This window comes from Apostichopus japonicus, chromosome 8 (assembly GCF_037975245.1).
Source record: "Apostichopus japonicus isolate 1M-3 chromosome 8, ASM3797524v1, whole genome shotgun sequence".
In the NCBI taxonomy this organism is placed as follows: Eukaryota; Metazoa; Echinodermata; class Holothuroidea; order Aspidochirotida; family Stichopodidae; genus Apostichopus; species Apostichopus japonicus.
Genome location: NC_092568.1, coordinates 23,572,526 through 23,599,980, shown reverse-complemented (window position 1 = coordinate 23,599,980; position 27,455 = coordinate 23,572,526). Strand labels below are relative to the sequence as shown.

The 27,455-nt window shown below is 36.1% G+C and overlaps 1 protein-coding gene across 2 annotated transcripts; it reads left to right on the top strand.

The window, feature by feature from the left end:
* Positions 1 to 729: 729 nt before the first annotated feature.
* On the top strand, positions 730 to 27,009 carry LOC139971127 (uncharacterized). 2 transcript variants are annotated; one of them, XM_071977337.1, is made up of 20 exons: positions 730 to 939; positions 2,172 to 2,358; positions 2,920 to 3,111; positions 3,648 to 3,844; positions 4,591 to 4,705; positions 4,894 to 5,070; positions 6,383 to 6,580; positions 7,391 to 7,492; positions 8,288 to 8,494; positions 9,216 to 9,368; positions 9,864 to 10,066; positions 10,573 to 10,696; positions 11,670 to 11,873; positions 12,752 to 12,952; positions 13,311 to 13,421; positions 20,604 to 20,666; positions 21,860 to 21,998; positions 22,663 to 22,925; positions 23,494 to 23,630; positions 24,625 to 27,009. In XM_071977337.1, exons 2-20 carry the CDS (start codon positions 2,190 to 2,192, stop codon positions 24,850 to 24,852), a joined length of 3,183 nt encoding a protein of 1,060 aa, XP_071833438.1. In that variant the 5' UTR covers positions 730 to 939; positions 2,172 to 2,189; the 3' UTR covers positions 24,853 to 27,009. The 2 variants fall into 2 exon arrangements, with proteins under 2 accessions (XP_071833438.1, XP_071833437.1); XM_071977336.1 differs by lacking the exon at positions 20,604 to 20,666 and having other exon boundaries at positions 782 to 939.
* Positions 27,010 to 27,455: the final 446 nt, after the last annotated feature.

The following is a 27,455-nucleotide window of genomic DNA, read 5'->3' as shown; positions in this document are numbered from 1 at the left end:
TTTAATCTGGGGGGCACCGACATCAAAGGGCACTTTGCAGAAATTCGATTGGACTGATGCAGCCATATATTTAGTACCCTTGATAACTCTTATTGTATTAACTTATTTGCGTATACACATCACTCCATCAACGCCCCCCCCCCCCAAGGAAAATATGCATACTAACACTGCAATATCCAATGTGCAAATTGGGAAACAAGGAACAAGTTTTCTTTTGAGGCAAAATGAGGTGAAATCATGCTAGTTGCTAATGTAGGAATCTTCCGAATTAGAGTTTATTTCTTGTTAATATCTTAACCATTTTTTTCCATTCGAAATAGCTTTGAGTTTGACCCACAGAAATTCATTAAAAGTCAGGGGCGTAGCCAGGATTTGCAAAGTTGTATGCACGACTATCTGAGCGGAGCGCCACCATGGTTGGCGCGGAGCGTACAAGAAAATTTTTGGTTTTATAAACCCCTCAGATGGCCGGAAACGGCCCTTCCCGAGTGTTCATTCTGGTTCCCTGGCCTCTTGCTAACTTGAGACACCTCAATTTTTATGTAGAAAAAGGGCACATTTTTAACCTGAGGAAAAGTGGGGGGGCACGTGCCCCCTGTGCCCCCCCCCCGGTTCCGCCGCCCTTGCTAGCAGGATCTTCTTTAGAGGCTAAATGACAACTACCGCAGTCTTTTATTGGTTGCCTATTGTCCGCTGTTATTGCTTATTGTCCTCTGCTAATATATTGTCCGCTACTATTGGTTGCCACTATTGTCTGCCAGCTTCAACTTGGTTCATGAAGTAGTATGCTATAGCAACGCAATAACATTGCATGCCAGAGCAGTCGACATTTCAGCAAATCATAAACTACACGAACACGCTCCCTATGACGATGATTTATCGATAATTTCAACATTATACATCCGATCAAAGTTCCTGTCATCACAACGTTATTTTGATGTAGGTATCTCGCACTGAATTTACAGCAAGATTACATTCCGTCTAATGAAAAAAGTGTTTATTGTTTTGTTTAACGTAGCACTCACCTTCGTCTCAGTCAGATGCTAACATTAACAACACTATAGATAAGACTAGAGGCTGTATTGCAACGCTGTGTACACTACATAGTCTAAGCCTATGTTATTTGCTAGCCTAACTTAGGCCTAACTAGTACTAATTAGGTTAAATGTCTCAGTACAGGTTAGAGAACTTAGACTCGCACTTAATGTACTAATACTTATACAGATATTGAGACGTACAGACCTATTGCTTAGTGATAACTATGCAGTTAACATAACATCATGTATACTTGACTCAAAGGCATCGACAATGTTCTGGGTTAGACTAGCCTATAGGACCTAATCAGTCTGAAGTTTGGCCTATGACTAGAGTGACTTACCTTGCTTAAAATTCGTTTTTGTATTGATCATCTTGGGTCTTGGTAGGCCAATTCTTAGTTAGGATAGGTTGTTAACAGAATATTTAATTAGATTTCAGGGAATAATTTAGTGTTACAATTTTATTGACAGCAGTTTTAAAGCCCATGAATTTTGTCTCTTACTATTTACTTTTTGCTTAGCAGTTTGTGATGTGTTTCTAGATAAATTTCAGTTGAATTAAAGAATTGCTTTGTGCAAGTTAATAGTAGACCTTTAAGGTTAAATAACAATGTAGCTCATTAGCTTGATCAACCAAGTATTCATTTCATAAGAATAATACCAAAGAAAAAGTTACTGGGCAACAAAACAAAACAAATGAATGGAGGCTTCATTACATCCTCATTTGGTAGAAAAATGTGGAACAATGTTCAATTGTTAAACATGACTTTTTCCATCCTGTTAAAGAATGTTTTCCTTTACAAGTGTACTATTTTCTTTCCTGATGTATGTGGCACTGGTATATATATATTGTGGCTACCATAGTAAAGTAATACCATATCAATGTACCTATCAGTGTGTGCAGCATATCCTTTCCAAAAAGTGACATCTCATTAATATTCACGTTCTGCAATGAAGAAAGTTCATGTAAATGTAGGCCGATGTAACATACAATGAACAGATAATATCCAGGAACTTCATGCCAGTATTTGTTTGTGAGAAGTGAAACCTTTGTGTAATTGATGTTTGAAATTTAATTAGGTTTCCAGAGAAACATCATTGTTATTAATTGATATTAATCTCTCCCCCTTCTAGGTTCATGTAGGTAACAGCATGGATGATTGGCTCAATTCTAGTGTCGAGATAGAGGTCACAGAGGATGGATCAATCTTGAAAATTCCAGATTTAGCTCTCAAATCCAGACACATTGTTTTTTCACATTCGCAAAAGAGACCCCTCACTGTGAATCAGCCATGCTTCGAAGTTAAAATAGTTCAGCAAGGTTTGTTATTTTATGTAAATATGTCTATACATGTATATACAAAAACCCATCAAGGCAAGTTGAAATCTAACCCTACAGTACGTTATGATTACTTCAACATTTGCTCATTTTTACTCTCATTATCGTAATTATGCAATGGGATAGTATGAGTTTTACCACCCTAAGGCTATATACTTCTTTGATAAATGCCAAGTTTTATGAACAAAGATTTTGTTTCTAACTTGCTAGAACTTATAACATGGACAGCTTACGTACCTCGACCACTATGTTTGACAATATTTGAACGGTTCGAATTGAAGTTAGTATATGATTTCTTTTCAAAAGTCACCATTTTACATCACATAAATGCTCTAAAGTTGATCTGTGTTTGCTCATCAGACTTAACTTACTCAGACAAATTTGAAAGTGTATCCGGGACTATAAAAATTGACAAATTTAAGAATCACATATGTAATGATGATTTGTTGTGACAATACCAAATGTTGAACGTTTCTATAAACCTTCATCTTTAGGGCCAGCAATTGTTGTAATGTACTTAATCTTATATCGCTAACTCTTTAGCCAAAGACGCCTGCCTGGGGCTTGGGATCTGTAAGGAATGTTACCTCGATGCAAAGGCCATGAAAGATGATGAGTTTGAGGAAACAGCTGCAGACAAGAAGCCAGATGCTGTGGCATACTTTAGTGATGATGGCACAGTCTCCAGTACAGCGAAGGGAGTGCCATCAGATCATTTGCCAACTTACGGACAAGGTGAGCGATATAACAGTGTATAAAATAAAATATATATGCCTTATGTTGCATTCTTTGCTGGTGTACTGTAATAACAAAAGAAAAGCTAAAATATGGATGTTGAAAAGATGAGGGGAAACTATGTAAAGTCATTACATTTTATTGCTTGTAGTAATAAAAAATATAATGAAGGGTTACAGGTGGAGTAAAATTTGTTCAGTCTGCTGACATTGAATTAATGTATGTTGGGTTTTTGGTTTGTGTTATTGGTATTCAGACATACATAAAGGCACAGTGCTTGTACAGATGGGCAGATGTTAAAATTTGCTGTATGTAAAGAAAAACCAACCGTCTGTATACATTTTCAGTCAATTTAACTGCAAATGAATGAACATCTGGTTGCTACAAGGTAACTCAACACATGTGAAAAGAGGCTATGCTGGTGGGATGGTGTTGACCTGTAGGATCTCAAGAAGATGTAGTCCTGAATACCCTCTTTGTACACTAAACAACTACATCTCTCTCTCTCACTCTCTCTGTTGTCTTTGCTCTTACAGGAGACACCATCACTTTTTACCTTGACTATCACACTCCTGAGAAGTCTCTGATTGGGATCTTAAAGAATGGTCAGTTAATTTGCAGAAGATGGGTTACTCTTAATGCAGAATATGTGCTTCCAACTGTCAATGTGTGGTGGGGACCAACAGAGCTCAAAGTCAGATGGCGGTCAGAACTCACCTACTTTCCCTCACCAGTAAGTTCTATAGTCTAGTCCAAGACTAGTGTGCATCCTAATGCACCATCTTGCAAAAATAACTTTGATTTTAAGATGTAGCGGTTAGCTCCACATTGGTCTCTAAATGTACTTATCCCAAGTTTAAATTGAGTTTCACCAACATGCTTTTATACTTTTATATTTTGACAATTTTCATTTGCTTCTGTCATTAATATGTAAACTTATTGATCAAATCGCGGTGGTCACCTTCACCAGAGGTGTACGAAATGTCAAGCATATCAGAAGCGTCAGATGAAGACATATGTACACTGACTGTGCATATAGTCTCATCTCTGATTTAGTTACTACAGTATCATACAAGTTTCGCTTGCAAGATACTGTATGCCTATGTTTACACCTCGATTGGTGTCAGAGCCTACTTGAATGGACCATGTCCATTTTCAACTGGAACAGCTCATTTCAGCAGATGATATTAATATTAATAAATTCATACCTCGTAGATTATCTGTAAGTTATGCAGAATTTCTTATGCCCGTAAAAAAAACACTCTTTATAAACGTCAAATTTGTACAGATCTAACAAATATCTGTCTTCTTGATACACTCCGTGGGTGAAGTATTTAGTTGTTGTATCGTTTGATCAAGTCCATTATCATTCAGTTGTAAATGTAGAAAGTGTAAGGTTTGTAGATCAACATGATCACTACTGCAATAACTAAAATTCTTTCTTTTTATTTTATCTTTCTTAAACTCTTCCTTTTTTAGGGTGATTTAGAGCACTGGCGGGTTCCAGACACTGTCACAATTAAAGATAACATTCTGCTGATGCGTAACTCTCATAAAACTACAACAGTTCAGTCACCAGTATGTTTCAATGATGGTAAGTCACTCGGTTTCTAGATTCCCTCCTGTTCTTCATTCCTTCATCTATTACGAATGAGTCAGAGTTATCTTTTCATTCCTGTACTTGAGGTAAAACACAATTGGAAATGAGATCTAACTAACACTAATGCAATTGACTGCCTCAAAATTCCAAGAACTATCATGTATCATTGTTTATTGTCGTAGATTTTAGGTACTATGAAGCCAAGCTTATATCCATGGGGGAGAATGGTGGTAAAGGTCCTGTGATCGGAATCTCTTCAGCGACGTACAAGCAATCTGAATATCCAGGGTCCTCGTATGAGTCTGTTGGCCTCGTAGCTTCAGAAGGGTGTATGTACCAAGACAAAAGAGTACATGGTGGTAAGGAACAAAAGTACCATTTTCTCTATCTCAATAATCACTCCTTGGAAATTGTTTTCATATGCTGCTGTTGACATAACATTGTGTTGTAAGTACTTGTAACCTGAGTGCAACAGGAGCTACACATCCTTTTCTTTGGTATAGGGGGAGGTGGGGGGGGGGTGGCAGGGGTCAGCACAGAGGGCAAAATGAAAAATCTTAAAAATGCTATATCTCCAGAATCTGAACAACAAATCAGCTCATATATGCATGGTATGATCGCCTAATGTAGTGTAAAGATTTTTACACAATTTGGTATCAAATTTCAATTAAGGTCATCAGAGGTCAAACCCCTTAAAACCTTGTGAGGACGATATATCAAGATAGGAAACTTCACAAGATCTCATATTTGACATATGGCTTCCCCATTATGAGTAAAAGATCCCTAATGTTTGTGGTGGAGGTCAAAGGTTATTCTGACCTAGGGACATCCTCAGATACTGATAAGATAATGATCAGTCAGATTGGCATTAGTGCTCCAGTATTTGAAAGGACACAGTGTATAATAAATTAAATGCATATGAAATCTAGAATTAATTGTACTTGCAAACATCTACTTTCAGTAGTATTTCCCTCTCACCATATCATATCACTGTACTGTAAGATGTCATTGCTAATATAAGCTAAGTGGTCAAAGATTATCTTTCAAAGTACCATTAAAAGGTGATTTCCTTCAGACCATTAAATGCAGACAGTAAGCTGAAGTCAGTTTCAGTAAATTTTCACTGCTTGACCTTAACAACAGGTCAACCATTATCTGATCATCTATAGATGTAGTGACAGAAACTGTGACAATATTTCTGACTGGTAGAAATGGGATGTCCATTCTGGGTTGCAGACTTAATGTGTTAGCCAGCTCTGACAAATTTGAGACAAAAACTGATATGATCTCTAGGGAGTGAACAGGTTCCTTTACACCAACTGGGTCACTGATAATGATCTTGTTGACAGTTTTGTGTTTATAATCCTTCACCTAAAGATGATTAAGAAGAATTTCTCAAGAGTTAGTTCCTGAGTAGCAGTTCCCTGATATAACATTCTGTAAGATATATGTATATATATATATATATATATATATATATATATATATATATATATATATATATATATAGAATGTACCAGAATAACTAAACTGTTTGAAAGCTTAAATAAACTAATATGATATTACTTCATAATTATACAGCTTTCAAGTGAGATGATAAAAAGTAAATCATGTTTTGTTTTGTCATTTAGATAACTGTTTACACACTATTTTTATATAAAAATTTAACAGCCAAGAAAGATGCTCGTCCATGTTCTGAAGGAGATACTGTTGGATGTGGGATCTTGTACGTGGAGGCAGCTGGAACTTGTCGCAGAAAAGATCAGAAAGTTGTTGTTTTCTTCACCAAAAATGGAGAGATCATCAAGCACAGTGTCTTTACTCAATCACCAGGAGGTTACTTTCCTGCTATCGGCTTAGAGTCCGCAGGTTGGTTTACCTCATTTCCTCTCAAGTACAGGCTGTCCTGGGGTTCTACTTTACCTACCTTTCCTACTTCGTTGGTCTTGTTTCCCACTTTTTCCTTTCTTTTTTTTTGTGTCAAAATACTTTTTGCTACTTTTTTCGGTTTTCCTGGGCAAATGTGTGATTTCAAAATGAAGAGATTTCCTACGAAAGTGTGCATGTCACCTGTTTGATAAATAATGTCAACGATTGTGGAAAATATTTGTATTTGTGGCATCTTAGGTACCAACTGATAACCACATGAGAAATATAAAGCATGTCCTTGAGAAGATTCACGCACAGATCGGATAACAAATATGAACGTAAATAATGTTGCTGTTGGTCTGTTTCAGTCCTTCCTTTGTCCCGTTTTTTAACTAGTATTAGTTTCAACCCAATCATTGTGACCACACTTATCCTCTGGTTAAAGATTTATAGGGATGTCCAATTATGTGTTAATATAGCATGGCTTGGTCTGAGTGACACAACGTCACGACCCCAACACAGAATTCAGGTTAAATTTACCAAAAATGTAATAATGAACCGCCGACATTTTCCAGACAGCTCTAGTGAAAAAATCTTTCTCCACCATGGAAAATTTGATTGTTTAGAGGAGCAACTATTTTGAAATTCATCGAGCAAAGAGGATAAAGTTTTCATAGAAATGCTAAAAGGCTTAAGGTGAAACTGTTCAGGGTTATAATTGTTATAAAATGCTTGCAGTGTCCTGTTCTCAAGTTTGACATTCAAGGTCCTGTTTTTAATATGTTTTCTGTCAACTGTTGTTCCTCGCAGGTTGTTCAGTGGAGGTCAGTACATCGTGCTCTGTACCCCCCTTACCAGATTCTGAAGCCTGGCTGAAGAAAGCCAACTCAGCCTCTGGAGGTTTAATGCTGAGTAAGTACATTTTCATCGTTTTTTGCTATACTTTGATTACATCAAGATTAAACATGCGTCACAAAATCTTCAAGGTGTGCCATTTTATATGTGACATTACTCGCCAATTTATGTGTATCGTACCATATTTTAGCGTTGCAGGTGTTTGCTCTGAGATCCCCAAATCACCCAATGGGCATCATCACTTCTACAGGCATGAGTTTTTTCCGCGAATTCGCGGAATATCCGTGATTTCTTTTCTACCTCGGGGAAAAAACTATTATCCTAACACACTGTAGCATACGCAAACTGGAGCCTATACCGCAATTTTTGCAAAGTTCCGTGATTTTTTTTTTTACCCCAGGCTCATCCCTGCTTCTAACTGAGAATCACAAATTTCAGATAGCCTTATTAGTTCTAGTTAGTAGAATATTATCATCGTGAAGAAGCCTTTCATTAGCTCATTAAAAGTAGGAAGTAACATGACTTTCTGTTGAAAATTTTCACTGTATGAGAGGTAACAGCTCCCAAATGTCCTTTGCTAATCCTTGTTATAAAATGTATATTGGATAGAACCTTGCAAGTTTTGAATCTGGTTCAGCACTTAATTTAAGTATGTCTGAGGATGACTTTTTCTGTAATTAGCTAACTCACAGAAGGAACTATAATTATTGATGAATGTTTTAGGAAACCATTGGTTATGGTATGTTTTTGAACATTTGTAAATCTTGAAAAGTTGACAGCCATTCAGAGAATCCTGTGATTTGTACTAGCTTTCCATTCTAGATTTTAATGTAATCTTTTTTCTTAAATCAGATTTTGATATACCTGAGCCAAGTGGACCTAAACATGAAGATGGTTTAAAAGAAGGGTGCTATAGATTCTCTGATTTAATTGGTCCACCTAAGGATGATGTCATCACACCAAAGAAGAAAATAGAAAATAGAACGGGCAAGATGCTCCAGTATCTCTCTCCCCTAACACCAGAAATGCCACTCTTCACTCTGGAGATCATTGATGGCGGTGAGTGTTCATTCATTTATATAACAAAAACTCATAAATTTGACAAAGAAATAATCAATGTGCGCCGATTAGTCAGTGCCTTATTTCAATTACCAGATTGTTGAGTTGACAATGTATGTAGATAAATATCCAGTCTAACTATGTCCATGTCTTCATCCCTCTCACCCTTGTCTTCCTCTACCGCCTCTTTGCATTCTCCTTAACTTCCCTTTCCCCCTTCCACCATCCTGGAATTAAAAACTGTGGTTGATTGACTGCCTATGTCTTATGGTCATTAAGCATTCAGAATATACACACTATTTGGTGCATCCCATCGATGTCTGAATCCAGTGCATGTGTGCTAAACATTCAGAATATACACACTATTTGGTACATCCCATTGATGTCTAAATCCAGTGCATGTGTGCTAAACGTTTAGTATATACACACTATTTGGTACATCCCATCGATGTCTAAATCCAGTGCCATGTGCGCTAACACTCTGTAACATGTTGGTGCATTATTGTGATTTCAGAAACCAAATTCAAACAAGTTTTTTCACTATTACGACATTTTGTTGCCATTTCTGGTTTTGCTTTATCAGTTCATGATAGAGGTGTCCATAATACTGACAAATTGACAATATTGCCCTGATTCTAGAGAAAGAAACGTATTTACAGGAGGGCAACCTGAAGTCAGTGAGGTAAACTCATCCCTATTTTTTTTCTTCTAACACTGACAGATGACTCTGGCAATGTTTGTATTGGAGTAAGTAGGAATGAACAGAGTGTAGGCAGCATGCCGGGGGCACTGGTGGAGAGTGTTGGTTATATCAGTTCTGGTGAACTCCTCATGGGAGCTAATGGTGAAGTTGAAGCTCAGGCTTATAAACAAGGTTTGTAACTGTTTCATTACCTTCTCTTTCATCTCATTTAAAAAAAAAATAATAGTTACAAAATAAATTAAATAAAAAATGTCCATATTATTTAGATGTTTGGAAGGGCTTTAGAAAAGGTATAGAATGTAGTTTTTTCTGTCAGACAGAGAAATTAATTCTGGTGGTAATTTTCTTCCTTTCATAGTGTACTTTAATAACATAAACTTAAATACACGGTGAAGATCATCATGGTTGCCCAAATATTTCTTTATACCAGAGAAATTTCCGCAGTCCCAAAATTATAAAACAAAATTGGAAAACTTGGAAAACAAATGAAGCTGTTTCTGAATTGACAATCCTAAAGCTGTAGTGTGTTCAGTAATTCAGTATCTATTATCTCAAAATATATTGTAATTGCGACTGTTAGAAATCACATGATCGATGAACTTTCACCAGTCGTTTTTTCATCTCATTCAAAAGTTAATATATTTCTTTCTGTATTTCTTTTGAAAGGTGATATAATTGGCTGTTACATTGAATACTTTGATTCAGTCAAATGCGTGCAATTCATTAAAAACGGTCAGTTGGTCGGGACCGCTCAAGTGAAGGGATCGGACACAGATCTGTACCCAAGTGTAGGCTTTGCTGGTAATCCTACCACCGTCAGGTTAAAGTGGCAACACACCAAACCACAGTTACCCCCTGTGTATTCTCAGGTAAATATTTGGCCCTGCCCTCCCCTTCCTCTCTCTCTTCCCTCACAAACGTATTTGTATCATCACTCATTCTGCGAACAAATACCTATCAAATAATACAATAATCTATTAAAAGTGTACAATTATTCTGACTACAATAGCCCTATTAAATTGTACAATTTCTTTGGTCTCCATAATTATGTAATTACTAAAAAGTTTACAACCGCATATTCTGAGTGCAATGACTTATCCTGTGTGAGTTGAGGACAGAGAGGTCCATCTGACCATGACATGGTTTTTAATGATGATTATTAGCTTATTTAGTGGCAATAGTGAAGGAATGTACTAATTTGTCAACTAAAAGTGCAGAACTAACACACACTGCCAGTCACCAAAGAGTGATTTCAAGTAAAAGGTTTTGCTTCATAACTCTATTCCATTATCCATAAAGAGAGAGAGAAATTAATGCTGAAAACATCCAGTTGCTTGAATATTTCAAGCTTCTCCATTTTCATTTTACCTCTCAGGAAAACCTTTCAACTTGGCTGTGTAGTTCAGGATTGAAATTGTCCGGTGACACTCTATCAGTGGCGAAAAAGAATCGCAAATGGGAAGGATTATGGTTTACTTCACCTCAACCACTCTCTAAAGGTATGTTCCAGACAAGATTTGCTGGATGATGATTTTTAAGGTACCTGAAGGATCCTAAACCAAGCAAAAGGTTGTCCCTGGAATCTTCTTGAAATGTCTTGAACATATATTTCATTGACTTTTTTTAAAATTTTATTGTAGTAGTTCATTTGTATTCAACTATGTAAGAGTTGTAGATTTGCTTCTATTGGTGTTTCCCAATGTGGATTCAATTGGGAATGAAGTAGGGATTTTGAAGGTTGCCAGCAAATTGCATTTGATATTTTCCTTTTAATATTCTATGTAAACTAGTACTTTGCTCTACCAAATATTGCCATCATTTATTTGGCGTTGTCGTGTCTCAAAAGGTTCACACATTGTTAGAGAATAGTTTCAACAAGGAAGGTAACCATCTTTCTAACATCAATAGTATTTGTGTGTGTAGATGTGTATAGCAATCAAGTGATAGTCACTAAATCCCCTGAAGTGAAAAGGAAAAGTAGAAAGAGATGACAAAAATATTTGGAATTGATGTAAAGGGTTGAATTATAGTTGGAAGAAATTTTTCAACTTTAGCTTCTTGAAAACACCAATTATATCTGAATCAAAAAGTCATTAAAGTGCTTAATTAAATTTAGGTGGAACATAAAGCATCAAGAGTCCAGATGAAGTTTTACGAACAGACCAAGTGGTGTTCATTTCTTTAGATCGACTGAGCATTCATATTAGAAGAAGAAGAATATTACAAATGATAGCAGAAGGCTGTGACAGTATACAAATCAATGACAAGAAGAGTTTTGTCTATAAAACTATTATTAGGTAAAGAATTATGGTTAATTCTCTCTTCATGTTAATACTTTCATTTAGTATTTTGTACACATGGCAGAGTTCAGAGATAATGCTCCCTTTCGGACGTATACCTTCTAGGTTCCCCTCTGCATTTGAATGTCTATTCTTTGTTGTGATTCTTTTGTTTTATGTCCTTGGTCCTCAGACTGGAGTTATTTTGAAGTTACAGTTCAGAATGAGTTATTACCCACGCCCAACCAGATTGTACCCAAAGCTCCGTGGATCGGCATCACAAATAATCTGGCTCATCCCAGATTCAAGAAATTACGGAAAAGGCCAGATGCCAGGATTGCCTCCTACCTATGCAATTTAAATGGAGTCGCCTTTGTCAACAGTTTCAAACAAAACAGTGAGTTTGATACAAACATTTCATGTACTTTCCCATAACCAGTTGCTAAGAAAGGCCTCTTTGGTCAAATGGTCAAAACTTGGTTGTTACATAATCATTCTTGCCTTGGTTGATTTCATGTAAGATAATGGCTTCAGTCTGTCAACACAGGCAGTTGGCGTTCACCACAGCAATTATGTAAATACTGTATGTGATACTCAGTCATGAGCTATTTCCGCGAATACGCGGAATATCTGTGATTTCTTTTCTACCTCGGGGACAAAAACCTATTATCCTAACACACTGTAGCATACGCAAATTGGAGCCTATACCGCAATTTTTGCAAAGTTCCATGATTTTTTGGTTACCCCAGGCTCATTCCTGGATACTGTATGTTCATCATGAATGAACTCACACCTATCCATGTACCTACGCCTACGCATGAGATGCTGATCTCTTCAGACTACTGTTGCTTAATCATCTGCTTTTGTCAATCAGCCGCTGTCAATTTAAATCTGCTTAAGTGACTAAGGTTCTCTCTAAGTTTCTAATTGGGACAAGTTGATGTGTATTTACTATTTTGAATGTTTTTTTTTATCGATGTTTGTCTGTCATATTTCCCTCAAAAAAGTTCCTTCAGGAGTTTAAAACATTTATTTTAAGAAAAAGGTTACAAAAAGTGATCAGTAAATTGAACACCTTGCAGCATTAGTTTTTGATGAGGAAATTTTGGGAAATTGTTTCTTAATGTAGCAGAAGAGATCTTCAAAATTTGGCCCACAGAAAAAATATATGTAACCAAACTTTTTTCATGATGTTAATCCATATTACTTTGTAAAAAGTCACTGAAATATAAATTATGGAAACTTGAATGTTTTGATGCAATTGTTTCTCTTTAGTTGATTTTCAACTTACCAACGTCAAGAAAGGAGACAGGCTTGGATTTGGTGTTTGGTACCCAGAGGACATCAGCCAATCAGAAGCAAGGAAGCAACAGGTGGTTGTGGCATACATCTGTCTTAATGGCACCTGCTTCTGGTGGCAGGCCTTTGATCAACTCTCTGGTGGACTTTATCCGTTCATCAGTCTATACAGATACGGTGAGATTAAAAGTTTTATATCTTTTAAACAAAACAAAAATGGAAAGCATATTTCATCAGATCTCATGATGTGTTTTTCTTTTCTTTTTTTGTTGCTAATTTGCAGTTACACTTAAAAATTTAAAAATTATTTTTGTTTTCTTGAGAAGTTTGAAGGTCCACCATTACCTTCATTAAGTATAAGAGGATGGTCTGGTTGTTCATATGCCTCCTTTACAAATATTTCACTCAGATCTAAAACTAAAAATCGTTTTCAGAATGATTAAAGATTTGAAGATAGCTTATGGTCATGCTTTACATTACCTCGTCTCGTCAATCTTTTGAGGAGTTTGCTGGTTCTTTTTCTTCTTGTCTTCAGGGGATGTAGTGACCATATCTCATCAATGTCCCCCTCCTGATTTGGAACACAAAGCCTGGGAGATTGAGGTAGAAGCTTTGAAGAACAAACTCCATGAGCAAAAGAAACTAGGTTTGTTTGAAGATAACTATTTGCTTGTTTTGTTAAAAGAGAAAGTAAGCAGTTCTAAGAAGGTGGCAACAAAAAATGGCACTTATAAGAGATGAAATGAAACCTTTAACTAGCTAAAAATGGTCACAGTTACCAACTTCCAAGCACTGAGACAGATACCATTACTGAAAGAAATTTGTATCAGGGAGTAGGGGGGGGGGGAGGGGGAGGAATGGTAAGTAAAGCGACATGGGCCAAAATAACCAAGTTTTCCTGACAGTTAAGTGATATGCGTTGTAGAAATGGTTGAGTGGCAATTATTAAAACTGGAATAAATGTGTAACTTACATAGGACAGTTTTTTTTGTTAATTCTCCTTCATTTTGCCCTCTGTTTATTTTTTGGGCAAGATGTGGTGAAATGACTCTTGATTTTACCATTTTGTTGTTTCATAAAACTATTTCCCCATATTGTAAAGTTTATGAAACATCACCCCCATGACTACAATATGAGAGTGATTTATTTGGACAATATCCATTGGGAACCATAACTTGAACTGAAACATACTATTCGTTGAATGTGTTGTGAGATTCGAAAAAGTTTTGGCAGACAGAACATGGTAGTCTCTTTTATCTGCCCCTATGGTAATTGGATTAATATGAACCTAAGATGTAACATTAAATGTTAGTCGAGTCCTCCTACCTTCCCACCCCCCCCCCTTTTTATTGGGACATTAGGGCTGAAATGAGCAGACTTCTGCTCCCTTTGTGTTTAGCAGCAACATTCATGTTTATTCATGAGTAAGGGCCAATACCTTGATAATTATTAGAGCTATGAAGAAGTATGAACGACAGCAAGTAGGCCGAGAATTTCACAAATTTAGCCACTTGATGTAAGTGCTTTAAAAATTCTACTGACTAGAATTAAGTTCCCACTGGCATTTTTCCTGAATTACAATGCACATCGGTATAAAACTGTACAGGCTTGTGAGAACAGCCGAAGTGACCTTTTTCGTTCCACCCACAAACAGCGAAATCCACCGGAATTATCTAGTTAATAGTCTGAATTTCTGAAATGACATGATGAGCTAAATACCTCAGACTATAAAAAGTGTTGATGATGTAATTGGGATTATTAGGAGTAAGTGTATCCTTTCGTTCATAGATGTTAGGAAGTGGAGAAAGGGTAATTTATTCTTGCCCAACAAACTTTTCCTAACGACTTTGGTCGCTGCAAATCGCACAAATTGTGCAGTTAGCCGCATGTCGGTGATACAAAATGCCTCTCCAAACAAGTAAAGAAATAAAAACAAACAAGGCAACACTAGTCATTGCAAGTCATTGGGGGGGGTGGGGTGCTCAAGCCGCATGGCGACGAAACGCAGCTGGCCCTGGCAGTTTTGAAATGCCCAACACAAACAGTATTTTAAACATTCCCAGCCGGCACTTTTTCTTGCGATTAATTTAACAAATTTTACCATTACCAAAATATGGGGGGGGGGGAATACTTGCCACAGACGTTAGCTCCAGAATAGGAAAGATACTTTCCAAAGGGAAGGGGGAACCCCCCCCACCCCTGAGACCCCTCCTCCAGGACATTGATCACACTATCGCACAAATCTGCCTGGCACTCAAATATTCCTGAGCACATTCCTGCATTATAACATTACCATTATATTATTGATCTAAGAACATATCCTTGTTAAATCAACCACATCATATGCAACAAATTTCATATAGCAAATATCATCCAGTTTACTTTTTGTTAAGTTAAATGCTACTCTTGGAAAATAATGATAGCTTGTAAAGAATCTCTGTGTGGAGTCAGGAATTGCTGTATGCAAGCATCATTGTTTATTATGAGCAGTTTTTGGCATCGGTATGTTCTGTTATTAGGATCATTAGAATTGATATATTTCAGGAGGCATTGGGTGGGGGGGGGGGGCGGGGGGAGGTAGGAGTGGATGGAGTGTGAGACTAGTTTTGAAGTACATTTACAGCATAGAAGTAATGGTTTCATGTTTGCTGTTTAACAAAAAGTTTCCCTATGACTGAGATATTGCTTGACAAACGTCTACTGTGTTTTCCCATTAAAGATTGGCTTAGGCACAAAAGAAATTTGAATACTGTTTCTAAGCCATCAGAAATCCTGCTGTTTGTCCAGGTTGTATTTCCATACCATTTATAATATTTAAGAAATGCCCCTTTATACACCTGGAGCTCATCAATTAAAGTGGCTGGACTACTTAGTCTAACACAGAGACCATTAAATCAGTTACTCAGATCCAACACAATAGTCAATAGGAAAACATATATTCATTCATACTTAGTAAAGATTCCTAAATCCTATTGGTCCATTCAGGTCAGCTGACCGTGGTTAATCCTGTGAGTAACGCACGGTAAAATTACGGGGCATCACTTTAATAAATCTTTGGTTATATGTAACCAAAAATGTTTTGTTTTATGATTTTTCCCCCACACAAATGGTAGTGTACGAATGAACAGGGTTAATCAACGGTCTAGCGTGCGTTACTCACATGATTAATGCACTCCAGGTGTTAATGCTATCGCTGGATGCACTCGGGCTCCGCCCTCGTGCATCGCTTGCATTATCCCCTAATTGTGCATTAATCCTGTGAGTAACGCACGCTAGACCGTTGATTAACCCCTTATTAATGGCCTCAAATAACAAGCTTGCCATGCATCTTCAAATTGTGAAGGGTAAGTGATGTTGTCTGTCATACATCGGTGCTCTGTTGGTTCATATGAAGTTAAAAGAACATGTTTTGGTTAATTCATTAATTAGTATTTATAAAACAATGGATTATCTTAAACATTTTAGGCCTGCACCGAGACACCACCAGCATTGTAGCCTTAGAAGGAACATTCCATAGGTTTATTTTGTATTAATTGCTGTAAACACATAACTAGCACTCAACTGTTTAATTTTTCTTGGACGTATTATTTCATTCTTCAATCCGTCTCTTCAGCCTTCCACAGACATCATAGTTTTAAAAATAAAACAGATAAAAGGAAAAGATTGAAATTTGGGTTAAATGTCATGTGACGGACAAATCGTCAGCAGTTCTTTGGGATTTTCCCTTTCTTTGCCACCTCCAATTTCAAGGGATGTTGATAAAAAGATAAAGAATTCACTTCTCACTTTGCATGTGGTAGACTTTAATGTCAGCAATGCTCATGAATGTGTATTTATGGCACAGTATTCCTAAATATAGAAGTGAAACGTCCTGTGAAATTCATCCATGCAGAGTTTATCTTGAATAATATTTGTCTTACTCATTTCCTGTTTTTCCAAAGTTTTCAGGGGATTTAGTGGTTGAATTCTCTTAAAATGATGTTGTTGTTTTCATTTAATTTAAATTATTTCATTTAACCTTAGCAGGGAATCATTTCTGAAAAAAAAATTGCTGTGATCTCTTGTTTGGTGCACAATATGGCATGTGATGTAGATATTGGTATTGATAACCTTAGCGAAATCACAGCGGTTGTTTTTGCAAAGGAAAGAAAAGAAAGGTCAGATTATGTTAATGTGAAAATCTAGTTTGCAGAATCAAGATTGCTTAACTAATGTGCCATAAAGTTAGTATAACATCCTTGTGGTGCCTTGTGGGGATAAATTTTTTTTGGTATAATTATTTCCAAAACAGGTATATAATGCAAAAGTTAACTTAAAGAGAAAGTAGTCACACCTGGTAGTGCCTGCTGAAAAGTCTATTTTACAGACTTTCGTAGAAATTTTTGCTCATTTTCAAACACAGTCTCCACCCAAAGTATAATCTTTTAACATGAAATATGATCTGCAATTTTGTGTAGAGTATGTATTCGTCTTTTGTTTTATCATTTGCCCGTTTATCATTGATTCGTTCCTTCTTGCTTCTCGTATATATATATGACGTTATTAAAGACCTGTCAGAAATAGAAGGTTTTCTTCTTCTTCAGACCCAGAAGTAGTCCAGAATCCATATGGTAGTTAAGCCTTAATGCCAATTAATGACAATGATTATTATATTCAAAGAAGGCTAGGTCCTAGCAAACTTCAAGCTGCTATTCCATCAATCAATCATTCCAAACATATTTATATAGCGCCTAGTATCCAAATTCAAGTGATGTTTAGTGGTGCTTAGAGTCAAGAAAACACTCTTGAGAACAGTCTTACAATCTTAAGTTTCCTTCTAAAAGTGTTGAAATTTGAAATTGTTTTTTATGTCAGCGGGAAGTATGTTCCAAAGTTCAGAAGCTGAATCAGAGAATGGTGGACGGCCTGATGAAACCAATATTGTACGTCTAAAACTCTAAACAAAGTGTTTCATATTCAATGTGACCTTATCTAGCTTAGGCATACAACGCTTTCATTGTAGATTTACCCACCCTAGCTTTAATATGCATTCAAGAAATGAGAACAGGTTTTAATTTGTTATGAAAAAAAATAGTAAATGCAAATTTCCGTCGTAATTTAAAACTCTCTGGGCAGGTAGAAGCAGTTTGTACAGTAGCCTTCTTACTAAACTTTTGCAGAATATACTAAATATATAAATAAATATAATAAAAATAAATATATAAATATAATATGCTAAACTTGATGGGTATTGAAAAGTAGCTTTGTAATTAAGTCCTTAGAGAAATCCTTCTGCCAAAAGTTTGATGATTTGTAGTCAAATCAGGTGAAAGGTTAATTCAGGATATTGAAAAGTAATGACCAAAGTCTGCAAATTGTGGTATGGTGGCCTGTCGTTAGCCCCTCTGTTTAATATTTATCTCAAAACCCTTTTCAATTTTGTTTTATTATTTTGGCAATCAATACGCGGAGAGTTTTGTACATAACCATCAATTTGACGATGACCAGGGTGGTCTTCCGTATTAAAGACGTTAATTAATGAGGGACTTTGGGTAGGCTATATAAGCCATATCTATTTTGACATCTATAGATCAGTTTACAGACTTGAATCTTATTAGTAGGCAATTAAAGGGATAGTTTAACTAGCCTGTTTCCATCCTTTAAAATTTCAGATCCAACTGGGAGATACGGTTGTAGGAAGTTTAAATTGATTCAGTTGTCAAGTGTCCTCTTTGTATCTCTGGTGGCTTGGTGCTATTTAAGGCTTAACAAATTACTGCATGCTCCTTTAAGTCTCTCATCACTTAGTTTGGCCATAATTGCACAATTTGATGAAACTTAATAGTCACACACCTCTCAGAGTGGTTTTGTGTTTCTTGGGTCATGAAGAAAAGTCATTCCATCAAATCTCGGGGAAACAAAAGTCCACTGTTGTGTAAGTATGTTGGAAGGATTGCAAAGGGAAAACTGTTTCTTAAATGTTGTGAAACCAAAAAGCAGATGTTTACTATTTACCTGAAGTATAGATAAACACTCAGGGCAAAGGAGAGACACAATTTCAAAGTACAAATGGCAAAATAGGCCAATTTATGCTGAATTGAAGGTATTACAAAACACCCATAGTTTCTTAATTCATCTCATTATGTAAATTTCCAAAAACAAGTAAAAGTTTAATTGCTTAAATTATGAAAGAGTAGAAAATCTGGATAATGTTTGTGATATAGCTGGAAGATATTGTTAAGAACAGTGACCAGCATAGAATAGTTTTTAAGTATTTAGATATTGTTTAGCAGCTCTGAAGTTTGTCTCTCATATAATTCTATGATTCCTGTGGACCAAAACTGCATGTACATCTATCCATTTATATAGCCATTTGGCACAATTTTGCACAACATTTAACTATGTGATATCAAGAGTAGTGTTTTTCCATGATAACAATACTGCCATAACTAAGCCTAGTTTATTTATCTAAAAATACTAGTGACTGCTGCTTCATTAGTATCGAAGCAACTTTTGTTGTTGTTGTTTCTGTTGTTGTTGTACTTAGTCAGCAAAATTAACAAAGCTACCAAGTGTTAATATTACTAAAAGAAAAACTGCACTTGGTCAAACTGTAGATATATATCTATTTGTTGCACAAAATTAATCATGTTAATGAGTCACCATGATGCATGATTCCATGTGGTCCCCAAGATTTCATCGTTTGGACACTCCTTCATCTTACTGTAGTATTAAATCACGTATGAAATCTTGATTCCAATTCGTTATTTTGAAATGAAAAAAGTTGCCCCATCCAGTCAATTGGAGTACTCTGTAAATTGGAATTGAGCATGAGAAGATTTACCGACGTAGACCATCTCAAAGAGCTGCTTCAATGCACTTAGAGAGTCTTTATCCAAGGCCACCATCAATGTGTCATATCTTGTTCTACTTTGTCACCTTATATATCTGTGGAGTGAACTCTATTCTGTTTGCAATGTTTTGTAAAGTGATAACTCAAGAAGAGCAGAATAGATGGATTCATGTGTGGTATTGGAATATCTCATATTGAGGCATAGAAGAACCATTTTACTTGGGTGGATGCCAAATTTGAAGGAGGGGGGGGGGGATACCTTTACAGGGAAGGTTGCTGTTCATAACACCTACCAGAAAACTAAACATGAAGGAGCTTGAGGGAAAGTAGATTTTCAACATCTAATTTTTTTATAGGCTCCTTAAACATACCTATAGAAATAACTCATTTTTAACATGCATGAATTATTTTTATTTGATTACTTTCCACAAATTCTGTGAATTATAGTAATATGGATTTCATATTAACACTTACTTTCTATCCATCTCCAATGTATGTAATGCTTAAATAAATTCAAATATGTTTTACTCAATCATGTAAATGAGTACCATATTTCAGTGGAAGTTTGTTTGTGGATCTCTGCTAAGTTAAAATACTTTACTTAGGTGTCGGCCTACTTTCAGATTCAATGTTTATTTCCGAGAAATATTTACATTTTTTTTAAATGTGATTCATGTATGGCCACTAACTGTACTAGAAGAATAGTCCAACTGCCACTGGTCATCTACTAGCAAAGTTTTACCTCTCTCCTCACTGCCAATCTCAAACCACATTTTTGTGCATTGAAATTTGAAAATATTTGAAATTTGTTATATTTGACCTGTCATCGCCAATTTCTGCTAGTAAGCCAGAGAGCTAGAAACTCCACAAATATATGTTCTTAAAATTTGGAATTTTGTTAGTGTTCTAAAAAAGTACTTGGAACCTCAAGGAGAAATACATCTAGGGTAAGTTGAAATCTTCTTAGCATAAAACTTGTAAATATTCTGTTAACAGAAGAGCTGGCATGGTGCATGTATACTATGAAGGTGTGGAAACGTAGAAAGAAAATGCAAGGAGGTAAGACAATATGCCCAAAAAATAAGGTGATATGTGTCGTTGAACCGAATATTTTATCAGTTCTTCTCATTTGGCTGATCTGTTTGTCCCGCATCGAGATATCTAGCTGTCTGCTTATCATTGATTGAAAGCATTCATAAGGTTGACAAATAGAGTGTCAGAATTCTCTATGAAACCTTTTTACATGTATACACTACACATGATCTGCCTTCATGACCAAAATACACTTAAATCAATGTCACAGTGTTGTTTACTTCTGATTGAAAAACTTAAAACATGCTTAGCTCAGGATGTTTAGGAATTTTATCAAACCCACCAAAAATTTTAATGTTTTTTTAATGCAATTTAACTAAGAATCTCTAATAGATTTTTTTAATTTTTTTGTTTGGAAAATAAGGTTAATGAGTGGTTATTAGTGGATTAATTCCAGTCCTAAAGATTTCCCTCACCCACACACTTTTCACAGTAGTTTAGACACATGTAAATTTTAAACAGATTGTCAAAATTTCTACAGTTTAAGTTTTGCTTCACCACCTTAAGTGGATTTTGATGAAACCTAGGACTTTGTCAATTGACATGATACTTTGGAATTGCATTTTTCAATCGGACAGCAAAGAAATCACTCAGGTAACTCAACTAGCTAGTAGCTGCTTTTAACACAGGTGTTACAACTAACCGAAGGAATGCTTGTAGAACTAAACCACTGGAAGCTTTCTCTCAACCTTGGAAGTAGGAAAAAACTGAAATATAGTCAAAACAAATGCGACACAGATATGGCAAAATCTGCCAACCATGTGGTTAATGAGTAGAATAACACTGAATACATTTTTGCAGTTGTGAATGGAGGTGAGAAGAGGCACTGTTTCTCGATATTTTCATTCATTTGTTCCTTTGGCATTATTAACATTACCAGAATTTAAATTCCTTTCCTTTTTCTTTTTAAGTTAATAGTTTATAGTTAGGAGCTAATAGTACCTGCAGAATGTCAAAGAGTGGGGAAAGAAGTTGAATGTTATGAAACTTTCTAGGTTGCCTTTTTATGTGATTAATACTAGTGTGCACAAACATCCATGGGACAAAATATTTGTAAGCTTAATGGGAGCATTTAAGGTTTATCAATAAACACTGATTGATTGCCACAATTTGGTGGCAGCTGCATGTGATGAGATACTTTGACTTCTTCTTCAATGCAGGCCAGAAAGAGACAGCCAGTTCAAGGAGAAATCGCCCGGCTTCATCTGTAGCAAGAAAAGAGAACAGTTTGAACCAATATAAAATCTACATTCATTGTGATGTGACGAGGTACAATGAAGCAACTTACATACAAGCAAGGTGAGACTACAATATTGAGACGTTAGGTACCATACTGGTTGTGATCAAGTGTATTAACTTAGAAACCCATCAGATCAATGTGCCTTCTGCTTGAAGCAATTTTGGGGAGCAAGTTTATATTGTTGCCTGTAAAAATAGACAGGTTTTGCAAATAAATATTAGCATAGTGCGCTGATGGTCAGACAGATCTGTCCAAAATCCTAGATGCAAAATTAGAACAGATTTGATATGGAAGATTGTCACCAAATACAGCTTTCAATAAAGTCAAGTCTAGTTTTGAAAGTCATTTGGACTGGCATCAAAATGTGTCAGAAGTCCATGGCACATAAGAGTTGCTGCTAATTATTGTGGAATAATGAATCATTTCCGCTTTTCAAAATTTAATATCAAAATTTTAAAACTTAGTTTTTTTATTAAAGTGTCATCAATGGTTGTAGTTTGAAATTTTGCCAAAGGCCATAGACATTACACATTTTTCCCCCTAAGCAACTTTAAAACTGTCAGTTAGTGTAATATTCAGGAATTTGAGGTCAAAGGTGAATTATCTTAAGACCATTTAAGCTTGTACATCATTGGCGTTCTCGTCTGCTTGTTCATTCCTTATCTATACACTGATAAGTTTGTTGAAGTAAAGAAACTCACCTGTGTTGCATTCCTTTAACAGGTTAAACTCGAAAGGTTTTACCACTACTCTGTCAGACAAAGATCTGTTGCATAATCCGATACCGGAACCCGCAATCCAGACACATGGGTGCCTCGTGGTGTGCATAGGACCAGAGGGTGCTGGCAGTGCCAGGATCCAGAATGCCATCGAGGAGGCCCGAGAGAGGGGAACACCTGTGATACCAGTGATACTTGAATCAATGCAATGGCCTCCTCCCGGACCTTTGGAAAAGGAACTCTCACTGCTTACCATGGATAGGATAGGTCTGTATTTACAATCACACTTTACTGCATTCCTGTAGTAAGGGTTTTAATATCAATTTTGTCTATTGATCATGCAGCAGAAGATATGAATTACCTATTTTTGTGTCAGTGTATTTTGGAAAGACAAAAATGGGTTGTTTAATTGAGTCCACATCAATCAGATATGCCACTTTTCCTTTTTCTGTCGGAATTTTTTTTTTTTACCTGGTATATTTCCGATTTGTTTTCATCGGTTTCCATGTCGCATTTCTGTTTAGTTTTAACAAACTTTGGTTTTCATTAATCTTAAAGAAAATAATGCAGATACAGTGGTATTATCAATGTAGGATGGAAGGATGTGTTACTGTTAGAGCCTAGTGTGTGTGCACATGTATGTAACTAAGGATATTGAAAGCCAAGTACTAACACTGTATCTTTTTGGTCAGTGTAAATCACGTTGACCCGCTGCCAATTTCAGATGTTTTGCTCCAACTGCTGGTGGCATCTCTGATTAACATCAGCAAGTTAGCAAGTTATGTATTTCTAAACCCCCAAAAATGTAACATTTCTTGCTTGTTTCATTTGACAGAAATGCAAACTGACTTCTATTGGGGATGTGATCAGATTGGAGAATTAATTCAGAGATTGAACGACAAAGGCTACAACGGGCAAGCAGTGAAGGTGAACACCAGCAAAGGGGCTACCCAGCTTTATACAGATGCTCAGGTAAGTTGGTAAAAGTAATGAAAAAGATTGCTATTATGACGACGCATAAAAGTAGAGGAGACCTAAATCTGGGAGTATCATAAAAGGTGAAATGTTCTGTGAGATAAGTATTTTGTTTAACATTAAAGTGTTCTCTACTCTACTGTCAATGAAAATGTCCAGAGCAAATTACTCAGAGTGGACTATGAGACTTGAAGTATGATATATTACAATCATGTTGTGAACAAACGGCCGAAGATAGCGAAACAAGAGCAAAATTTAACAAGTACTTGAAAAGGCGCTTTAAGGAAAGCTTACTTCTCTCTACATTTGTCATAGATCATGCTTTGTTTAAATTAAATCAGCTACTGATGTGTGCTTTACAAATTCTTTAAAGCAGTCTTAGCCAAAAAGGTGCATTTTAATGAAAGTACTCATGTGACAACAATATCCGGAATCTTAAATCCAAATTAGAGTAGGCCCAAGTACATCCACTGTAAAAGACAAACTGATGTAGGCCTTTACCGAGTGTAGGTAAATATGTTATATTTGAAGTTTAGATGGTTCCCTCAGAGACAGTTAGTAGAGTGACAATCTCATTAGACATATGAAACACATATGCAACAAACTTGAAGAAATGTATGTAGTGTTATGTAAATTGTTTGTGTGGAAGGAGACATTAAAGTTACACTCACTACAAGATTCTATAATGTAAAATATTTACATGATGATGTATTAAGCTATCAGACATTGCTACTGTAAGTGAGAGTTGTGGCTCTGTAGAAAATGTCTCTAATTAGCGCTAAACTAGCGCTTTAATAGAGGCTTTTGCATTTTGTGCTTTATAAATTCCTATTATTATGATTATTATTAATTAATTCGATCTGATTTGTTTTGTTTCCTTCAATTGAACAGTCAACATAACCTACAGAAAATGTTCTCTTACACCAACCCACTAAATATTTATAATGCTATTTCAGATTCTTGTGATAATCTTAGCATTTTTGGTTTTCAGAAAGGACAAATGACGACAAATGAGAAAAGTGACCCAAACGCTTTGAAGATAGCTGTAAAGGATGCTGATAAGACGAAGCAAATGCAAGGCTTTGGGAGCGAGGACGACAGGCCGTCCAGTTCAAAAGAAATATCCCGGCAGACGAAGGCTGACCATCCAAAGTCCGGCAGAAGCAGTGCCAAAAGCAAATCATCACAAGGCAGCTCAAAGGCTTGTGTAATTTTGTAAATGAATTCAAGGTTTGAAGAAGATTCTTGCATTTGAGATGGAGAGAGTCAAACATGTCGTGACACAAAAGTGCAACATCGTAGGCTTAGTATTCAATATGCAGACAAGACCCATGAATTCTTGTCAAATAGGGTATCTTTTTAATTGAGGCAATACTTGACTGAGATGGGTGTTTCATTATCATTGTGGACGTGAAATAGATGAGGCACGGCCGTCAAACTTGACAGCTGCAACCCGACAGGTTCCCACCTTTTCCCAGAAAGTAGGTTCCTTTTTAACCAGAAGATGTACAAAAGGTTGGTCAACAGAAATTGGTGATAAGGGGCAGGCAGCAGTCAGAGGTGTTTCTATAACAGCTACAGAATACATTTCCATAAAAATTCAGATGTATTACTTATTCAGTGATAATTTTCGTATATTGGAACTTTGACAGCTATTAGATTAAAGGATGTGGGAAATGGAAGAAGTTAAGCCACGTAGAGTTGTTTATTATGCAGGCCAAGCAAACAATTGCAGACTCACCATCCCTTCATCAACAAAGAGCAACTAATTCAAGTCAAAAGCCATCAGCATTAACAAAATGCCAAAGCAGAGGAACCTTGCAGTTTTCATCATAGCTTTGTATGTTTGTTGACCTTGGACTCATGACATTTCCTTCAAAGTGAAAAACATGCCGTGAAAAATTGTAATCTCACATTCTTGGATTTTGTCATTGGTTTCTAGCAGCTGCGAAGTATGGGCTGTTTAACTTCAGTCCTCTCTTTTGTGCCTGTCAAAAGCAACTGCAGTCCCTCTGTAGAGTATGTGAGCATTAAATAAACCTTTTAGCATTGTCCTCTCTGTGACCGCCCAAAGGAGTCTGGGTATGTTAATTTTGAGGAGACTTTTTATAAATGAAACATCCAGATATGATACCAGTGTGTGAAATTTTACAACACCCAAAATATTTCAAAAGATATTTCTAATGACGTCATCATCGTTAATGGTATCTCTTTCCTTCTTTTGTTTTTATCAGGTCATCTTCTGTAATCTTATCTTATGCCCAGTCTATCAGATTTATTTGTATTTCATCAACATGGCCAGTTTTTCAATCATTCGCCAGTCAGTCTTTGAATATTTTGTCATCCCCTGTTATGAATGTCTTTATCCTTTTTTCATCATCGCTGTCCTTCATTCCTTCCTCCTCCTTCACCTCCTCCTCTTCATCTTCTTCATAATGGAATTATTATTTTAGGAACTGTTAATAAATACTGCAAAATTATTATGCAAGAAATATCCAGGGGCTGCATTTTGTACTAACTAAGGGAAGAATGTTTGAATGAGTTCTCAAATTGCATTGCTTTAGTCCATGTTTACATGTAATGATATATGTCTGTCTACTATCTGCCACTTACCACTGGTGTAGTGTTTCCATTTGCGCATTTCTGTGGCCTCCTTCTACTACATAGTTTTAATTGTCTTTACCTCGAGTTTGCACCCATCCTTCATATTGAATAATACAGTTTTTTGTACTTTCTTTGACAAACAATTTATTTATTGCATGCAAAAATGTTCATTTTAGAATTTTATATCTATTGTAGTAATAGATAAAAAATGTTTCTATTTTGGTGTATAAAATTGTCATATCATCGGGTCAACATGGAGGGTGGGGGAGGGAGGGGATGGAATTGGGGAGGAGTAGGAGCTGATAGTGACCAACCCAAACCATTGTACATGCTCAATTGTCTGCAGAAGTAACTGTTCATTCAGTGCTATATAATAGTGTTGTCATGTGGTACAATTTTTCATTTAAATTACGGGGTGTTTTCCATTTTATCTATCTATTTATTTATTTAAGTTTTATTCCTGACAAAGCATTCCTCTGAAAAGTTGTCTCAAGATGGTGCAATTTTTTTTTCTTCATTTGTGTAGTGTAAAAAAAATTAAGATAATAATGTTTATATATCTACTTTGAGATTAACCAATAGTTATTATCATAGATACATGTTTTGTAATAATATGATTGTTATCTCTTGTAACGCACCTTGATTCCATACACCTTGGTAGTACCATCTTGTAGTATCATTTTGTTCACTGTTTCCCACCTCTTCACAAAAGATAGTATAATAATATAATAATAATAATAAATCACTGTAAGAGTGTCCAACTGTAAATAATTCTTTTTTGGTCCTTTTGTCAATTATTGGTTTTTGTTTGTCATTTTTCTTCCAAGAAGGTAAAAAGGATTTCTATGACAAGAGGTCAAATGTATAAACCAATGAAATAACTGAAGGTATTACTACAAGCCAATGTGGTATACAGGAAAGGATTTTCCTTCTTGAAATTTGGAAATTTGCAGTTTGTTGTCAAAGTTATATTTCTGTCAGTAAACGTATGCTGTGACATTTCGTCTGCAACCCAAGAGCTTCAGATATACAGACATACGTTCATAAATTTCAAAATGACAACACGTTCTTTATCTCATATTTTCCCTGGTCTCCCAATCGACCCTGTGTCCTATGGTAGTAGCCCTCTGAGTGCCCGTTCTCCTTCCGCCTGGTTCCAGACGGAGAAACAACAAACTTGATTGAGCTTTTGAAGCTGTGGTGGGGCGCATTGACGTG

Bases quoted from the DNA above. Each gene is read 5' to 3' on its own strand.
- LOC139971127 (XM_071977337.1), top strand. From the start codon at position 2,190: ATGGATGATTGGCTCAATTCTAGTGTCGAGATAGAGGTCACAGAGGAT. The intron at 11,874-12,751 runs GTGAGTTTGATA...GTTTCTCTTTAG, and splicing joins CAACAGTTTCAAACAAAACA to TTGATTTTCAACTTACCAAC. The intron at 20,667-21,859 runs GTAAGACAATAT...TCTTCAATGCAG, and splicing joins TAGAAAGAAAATGCAAGGAG to GCCAGAAAGAGACAGCCAGT.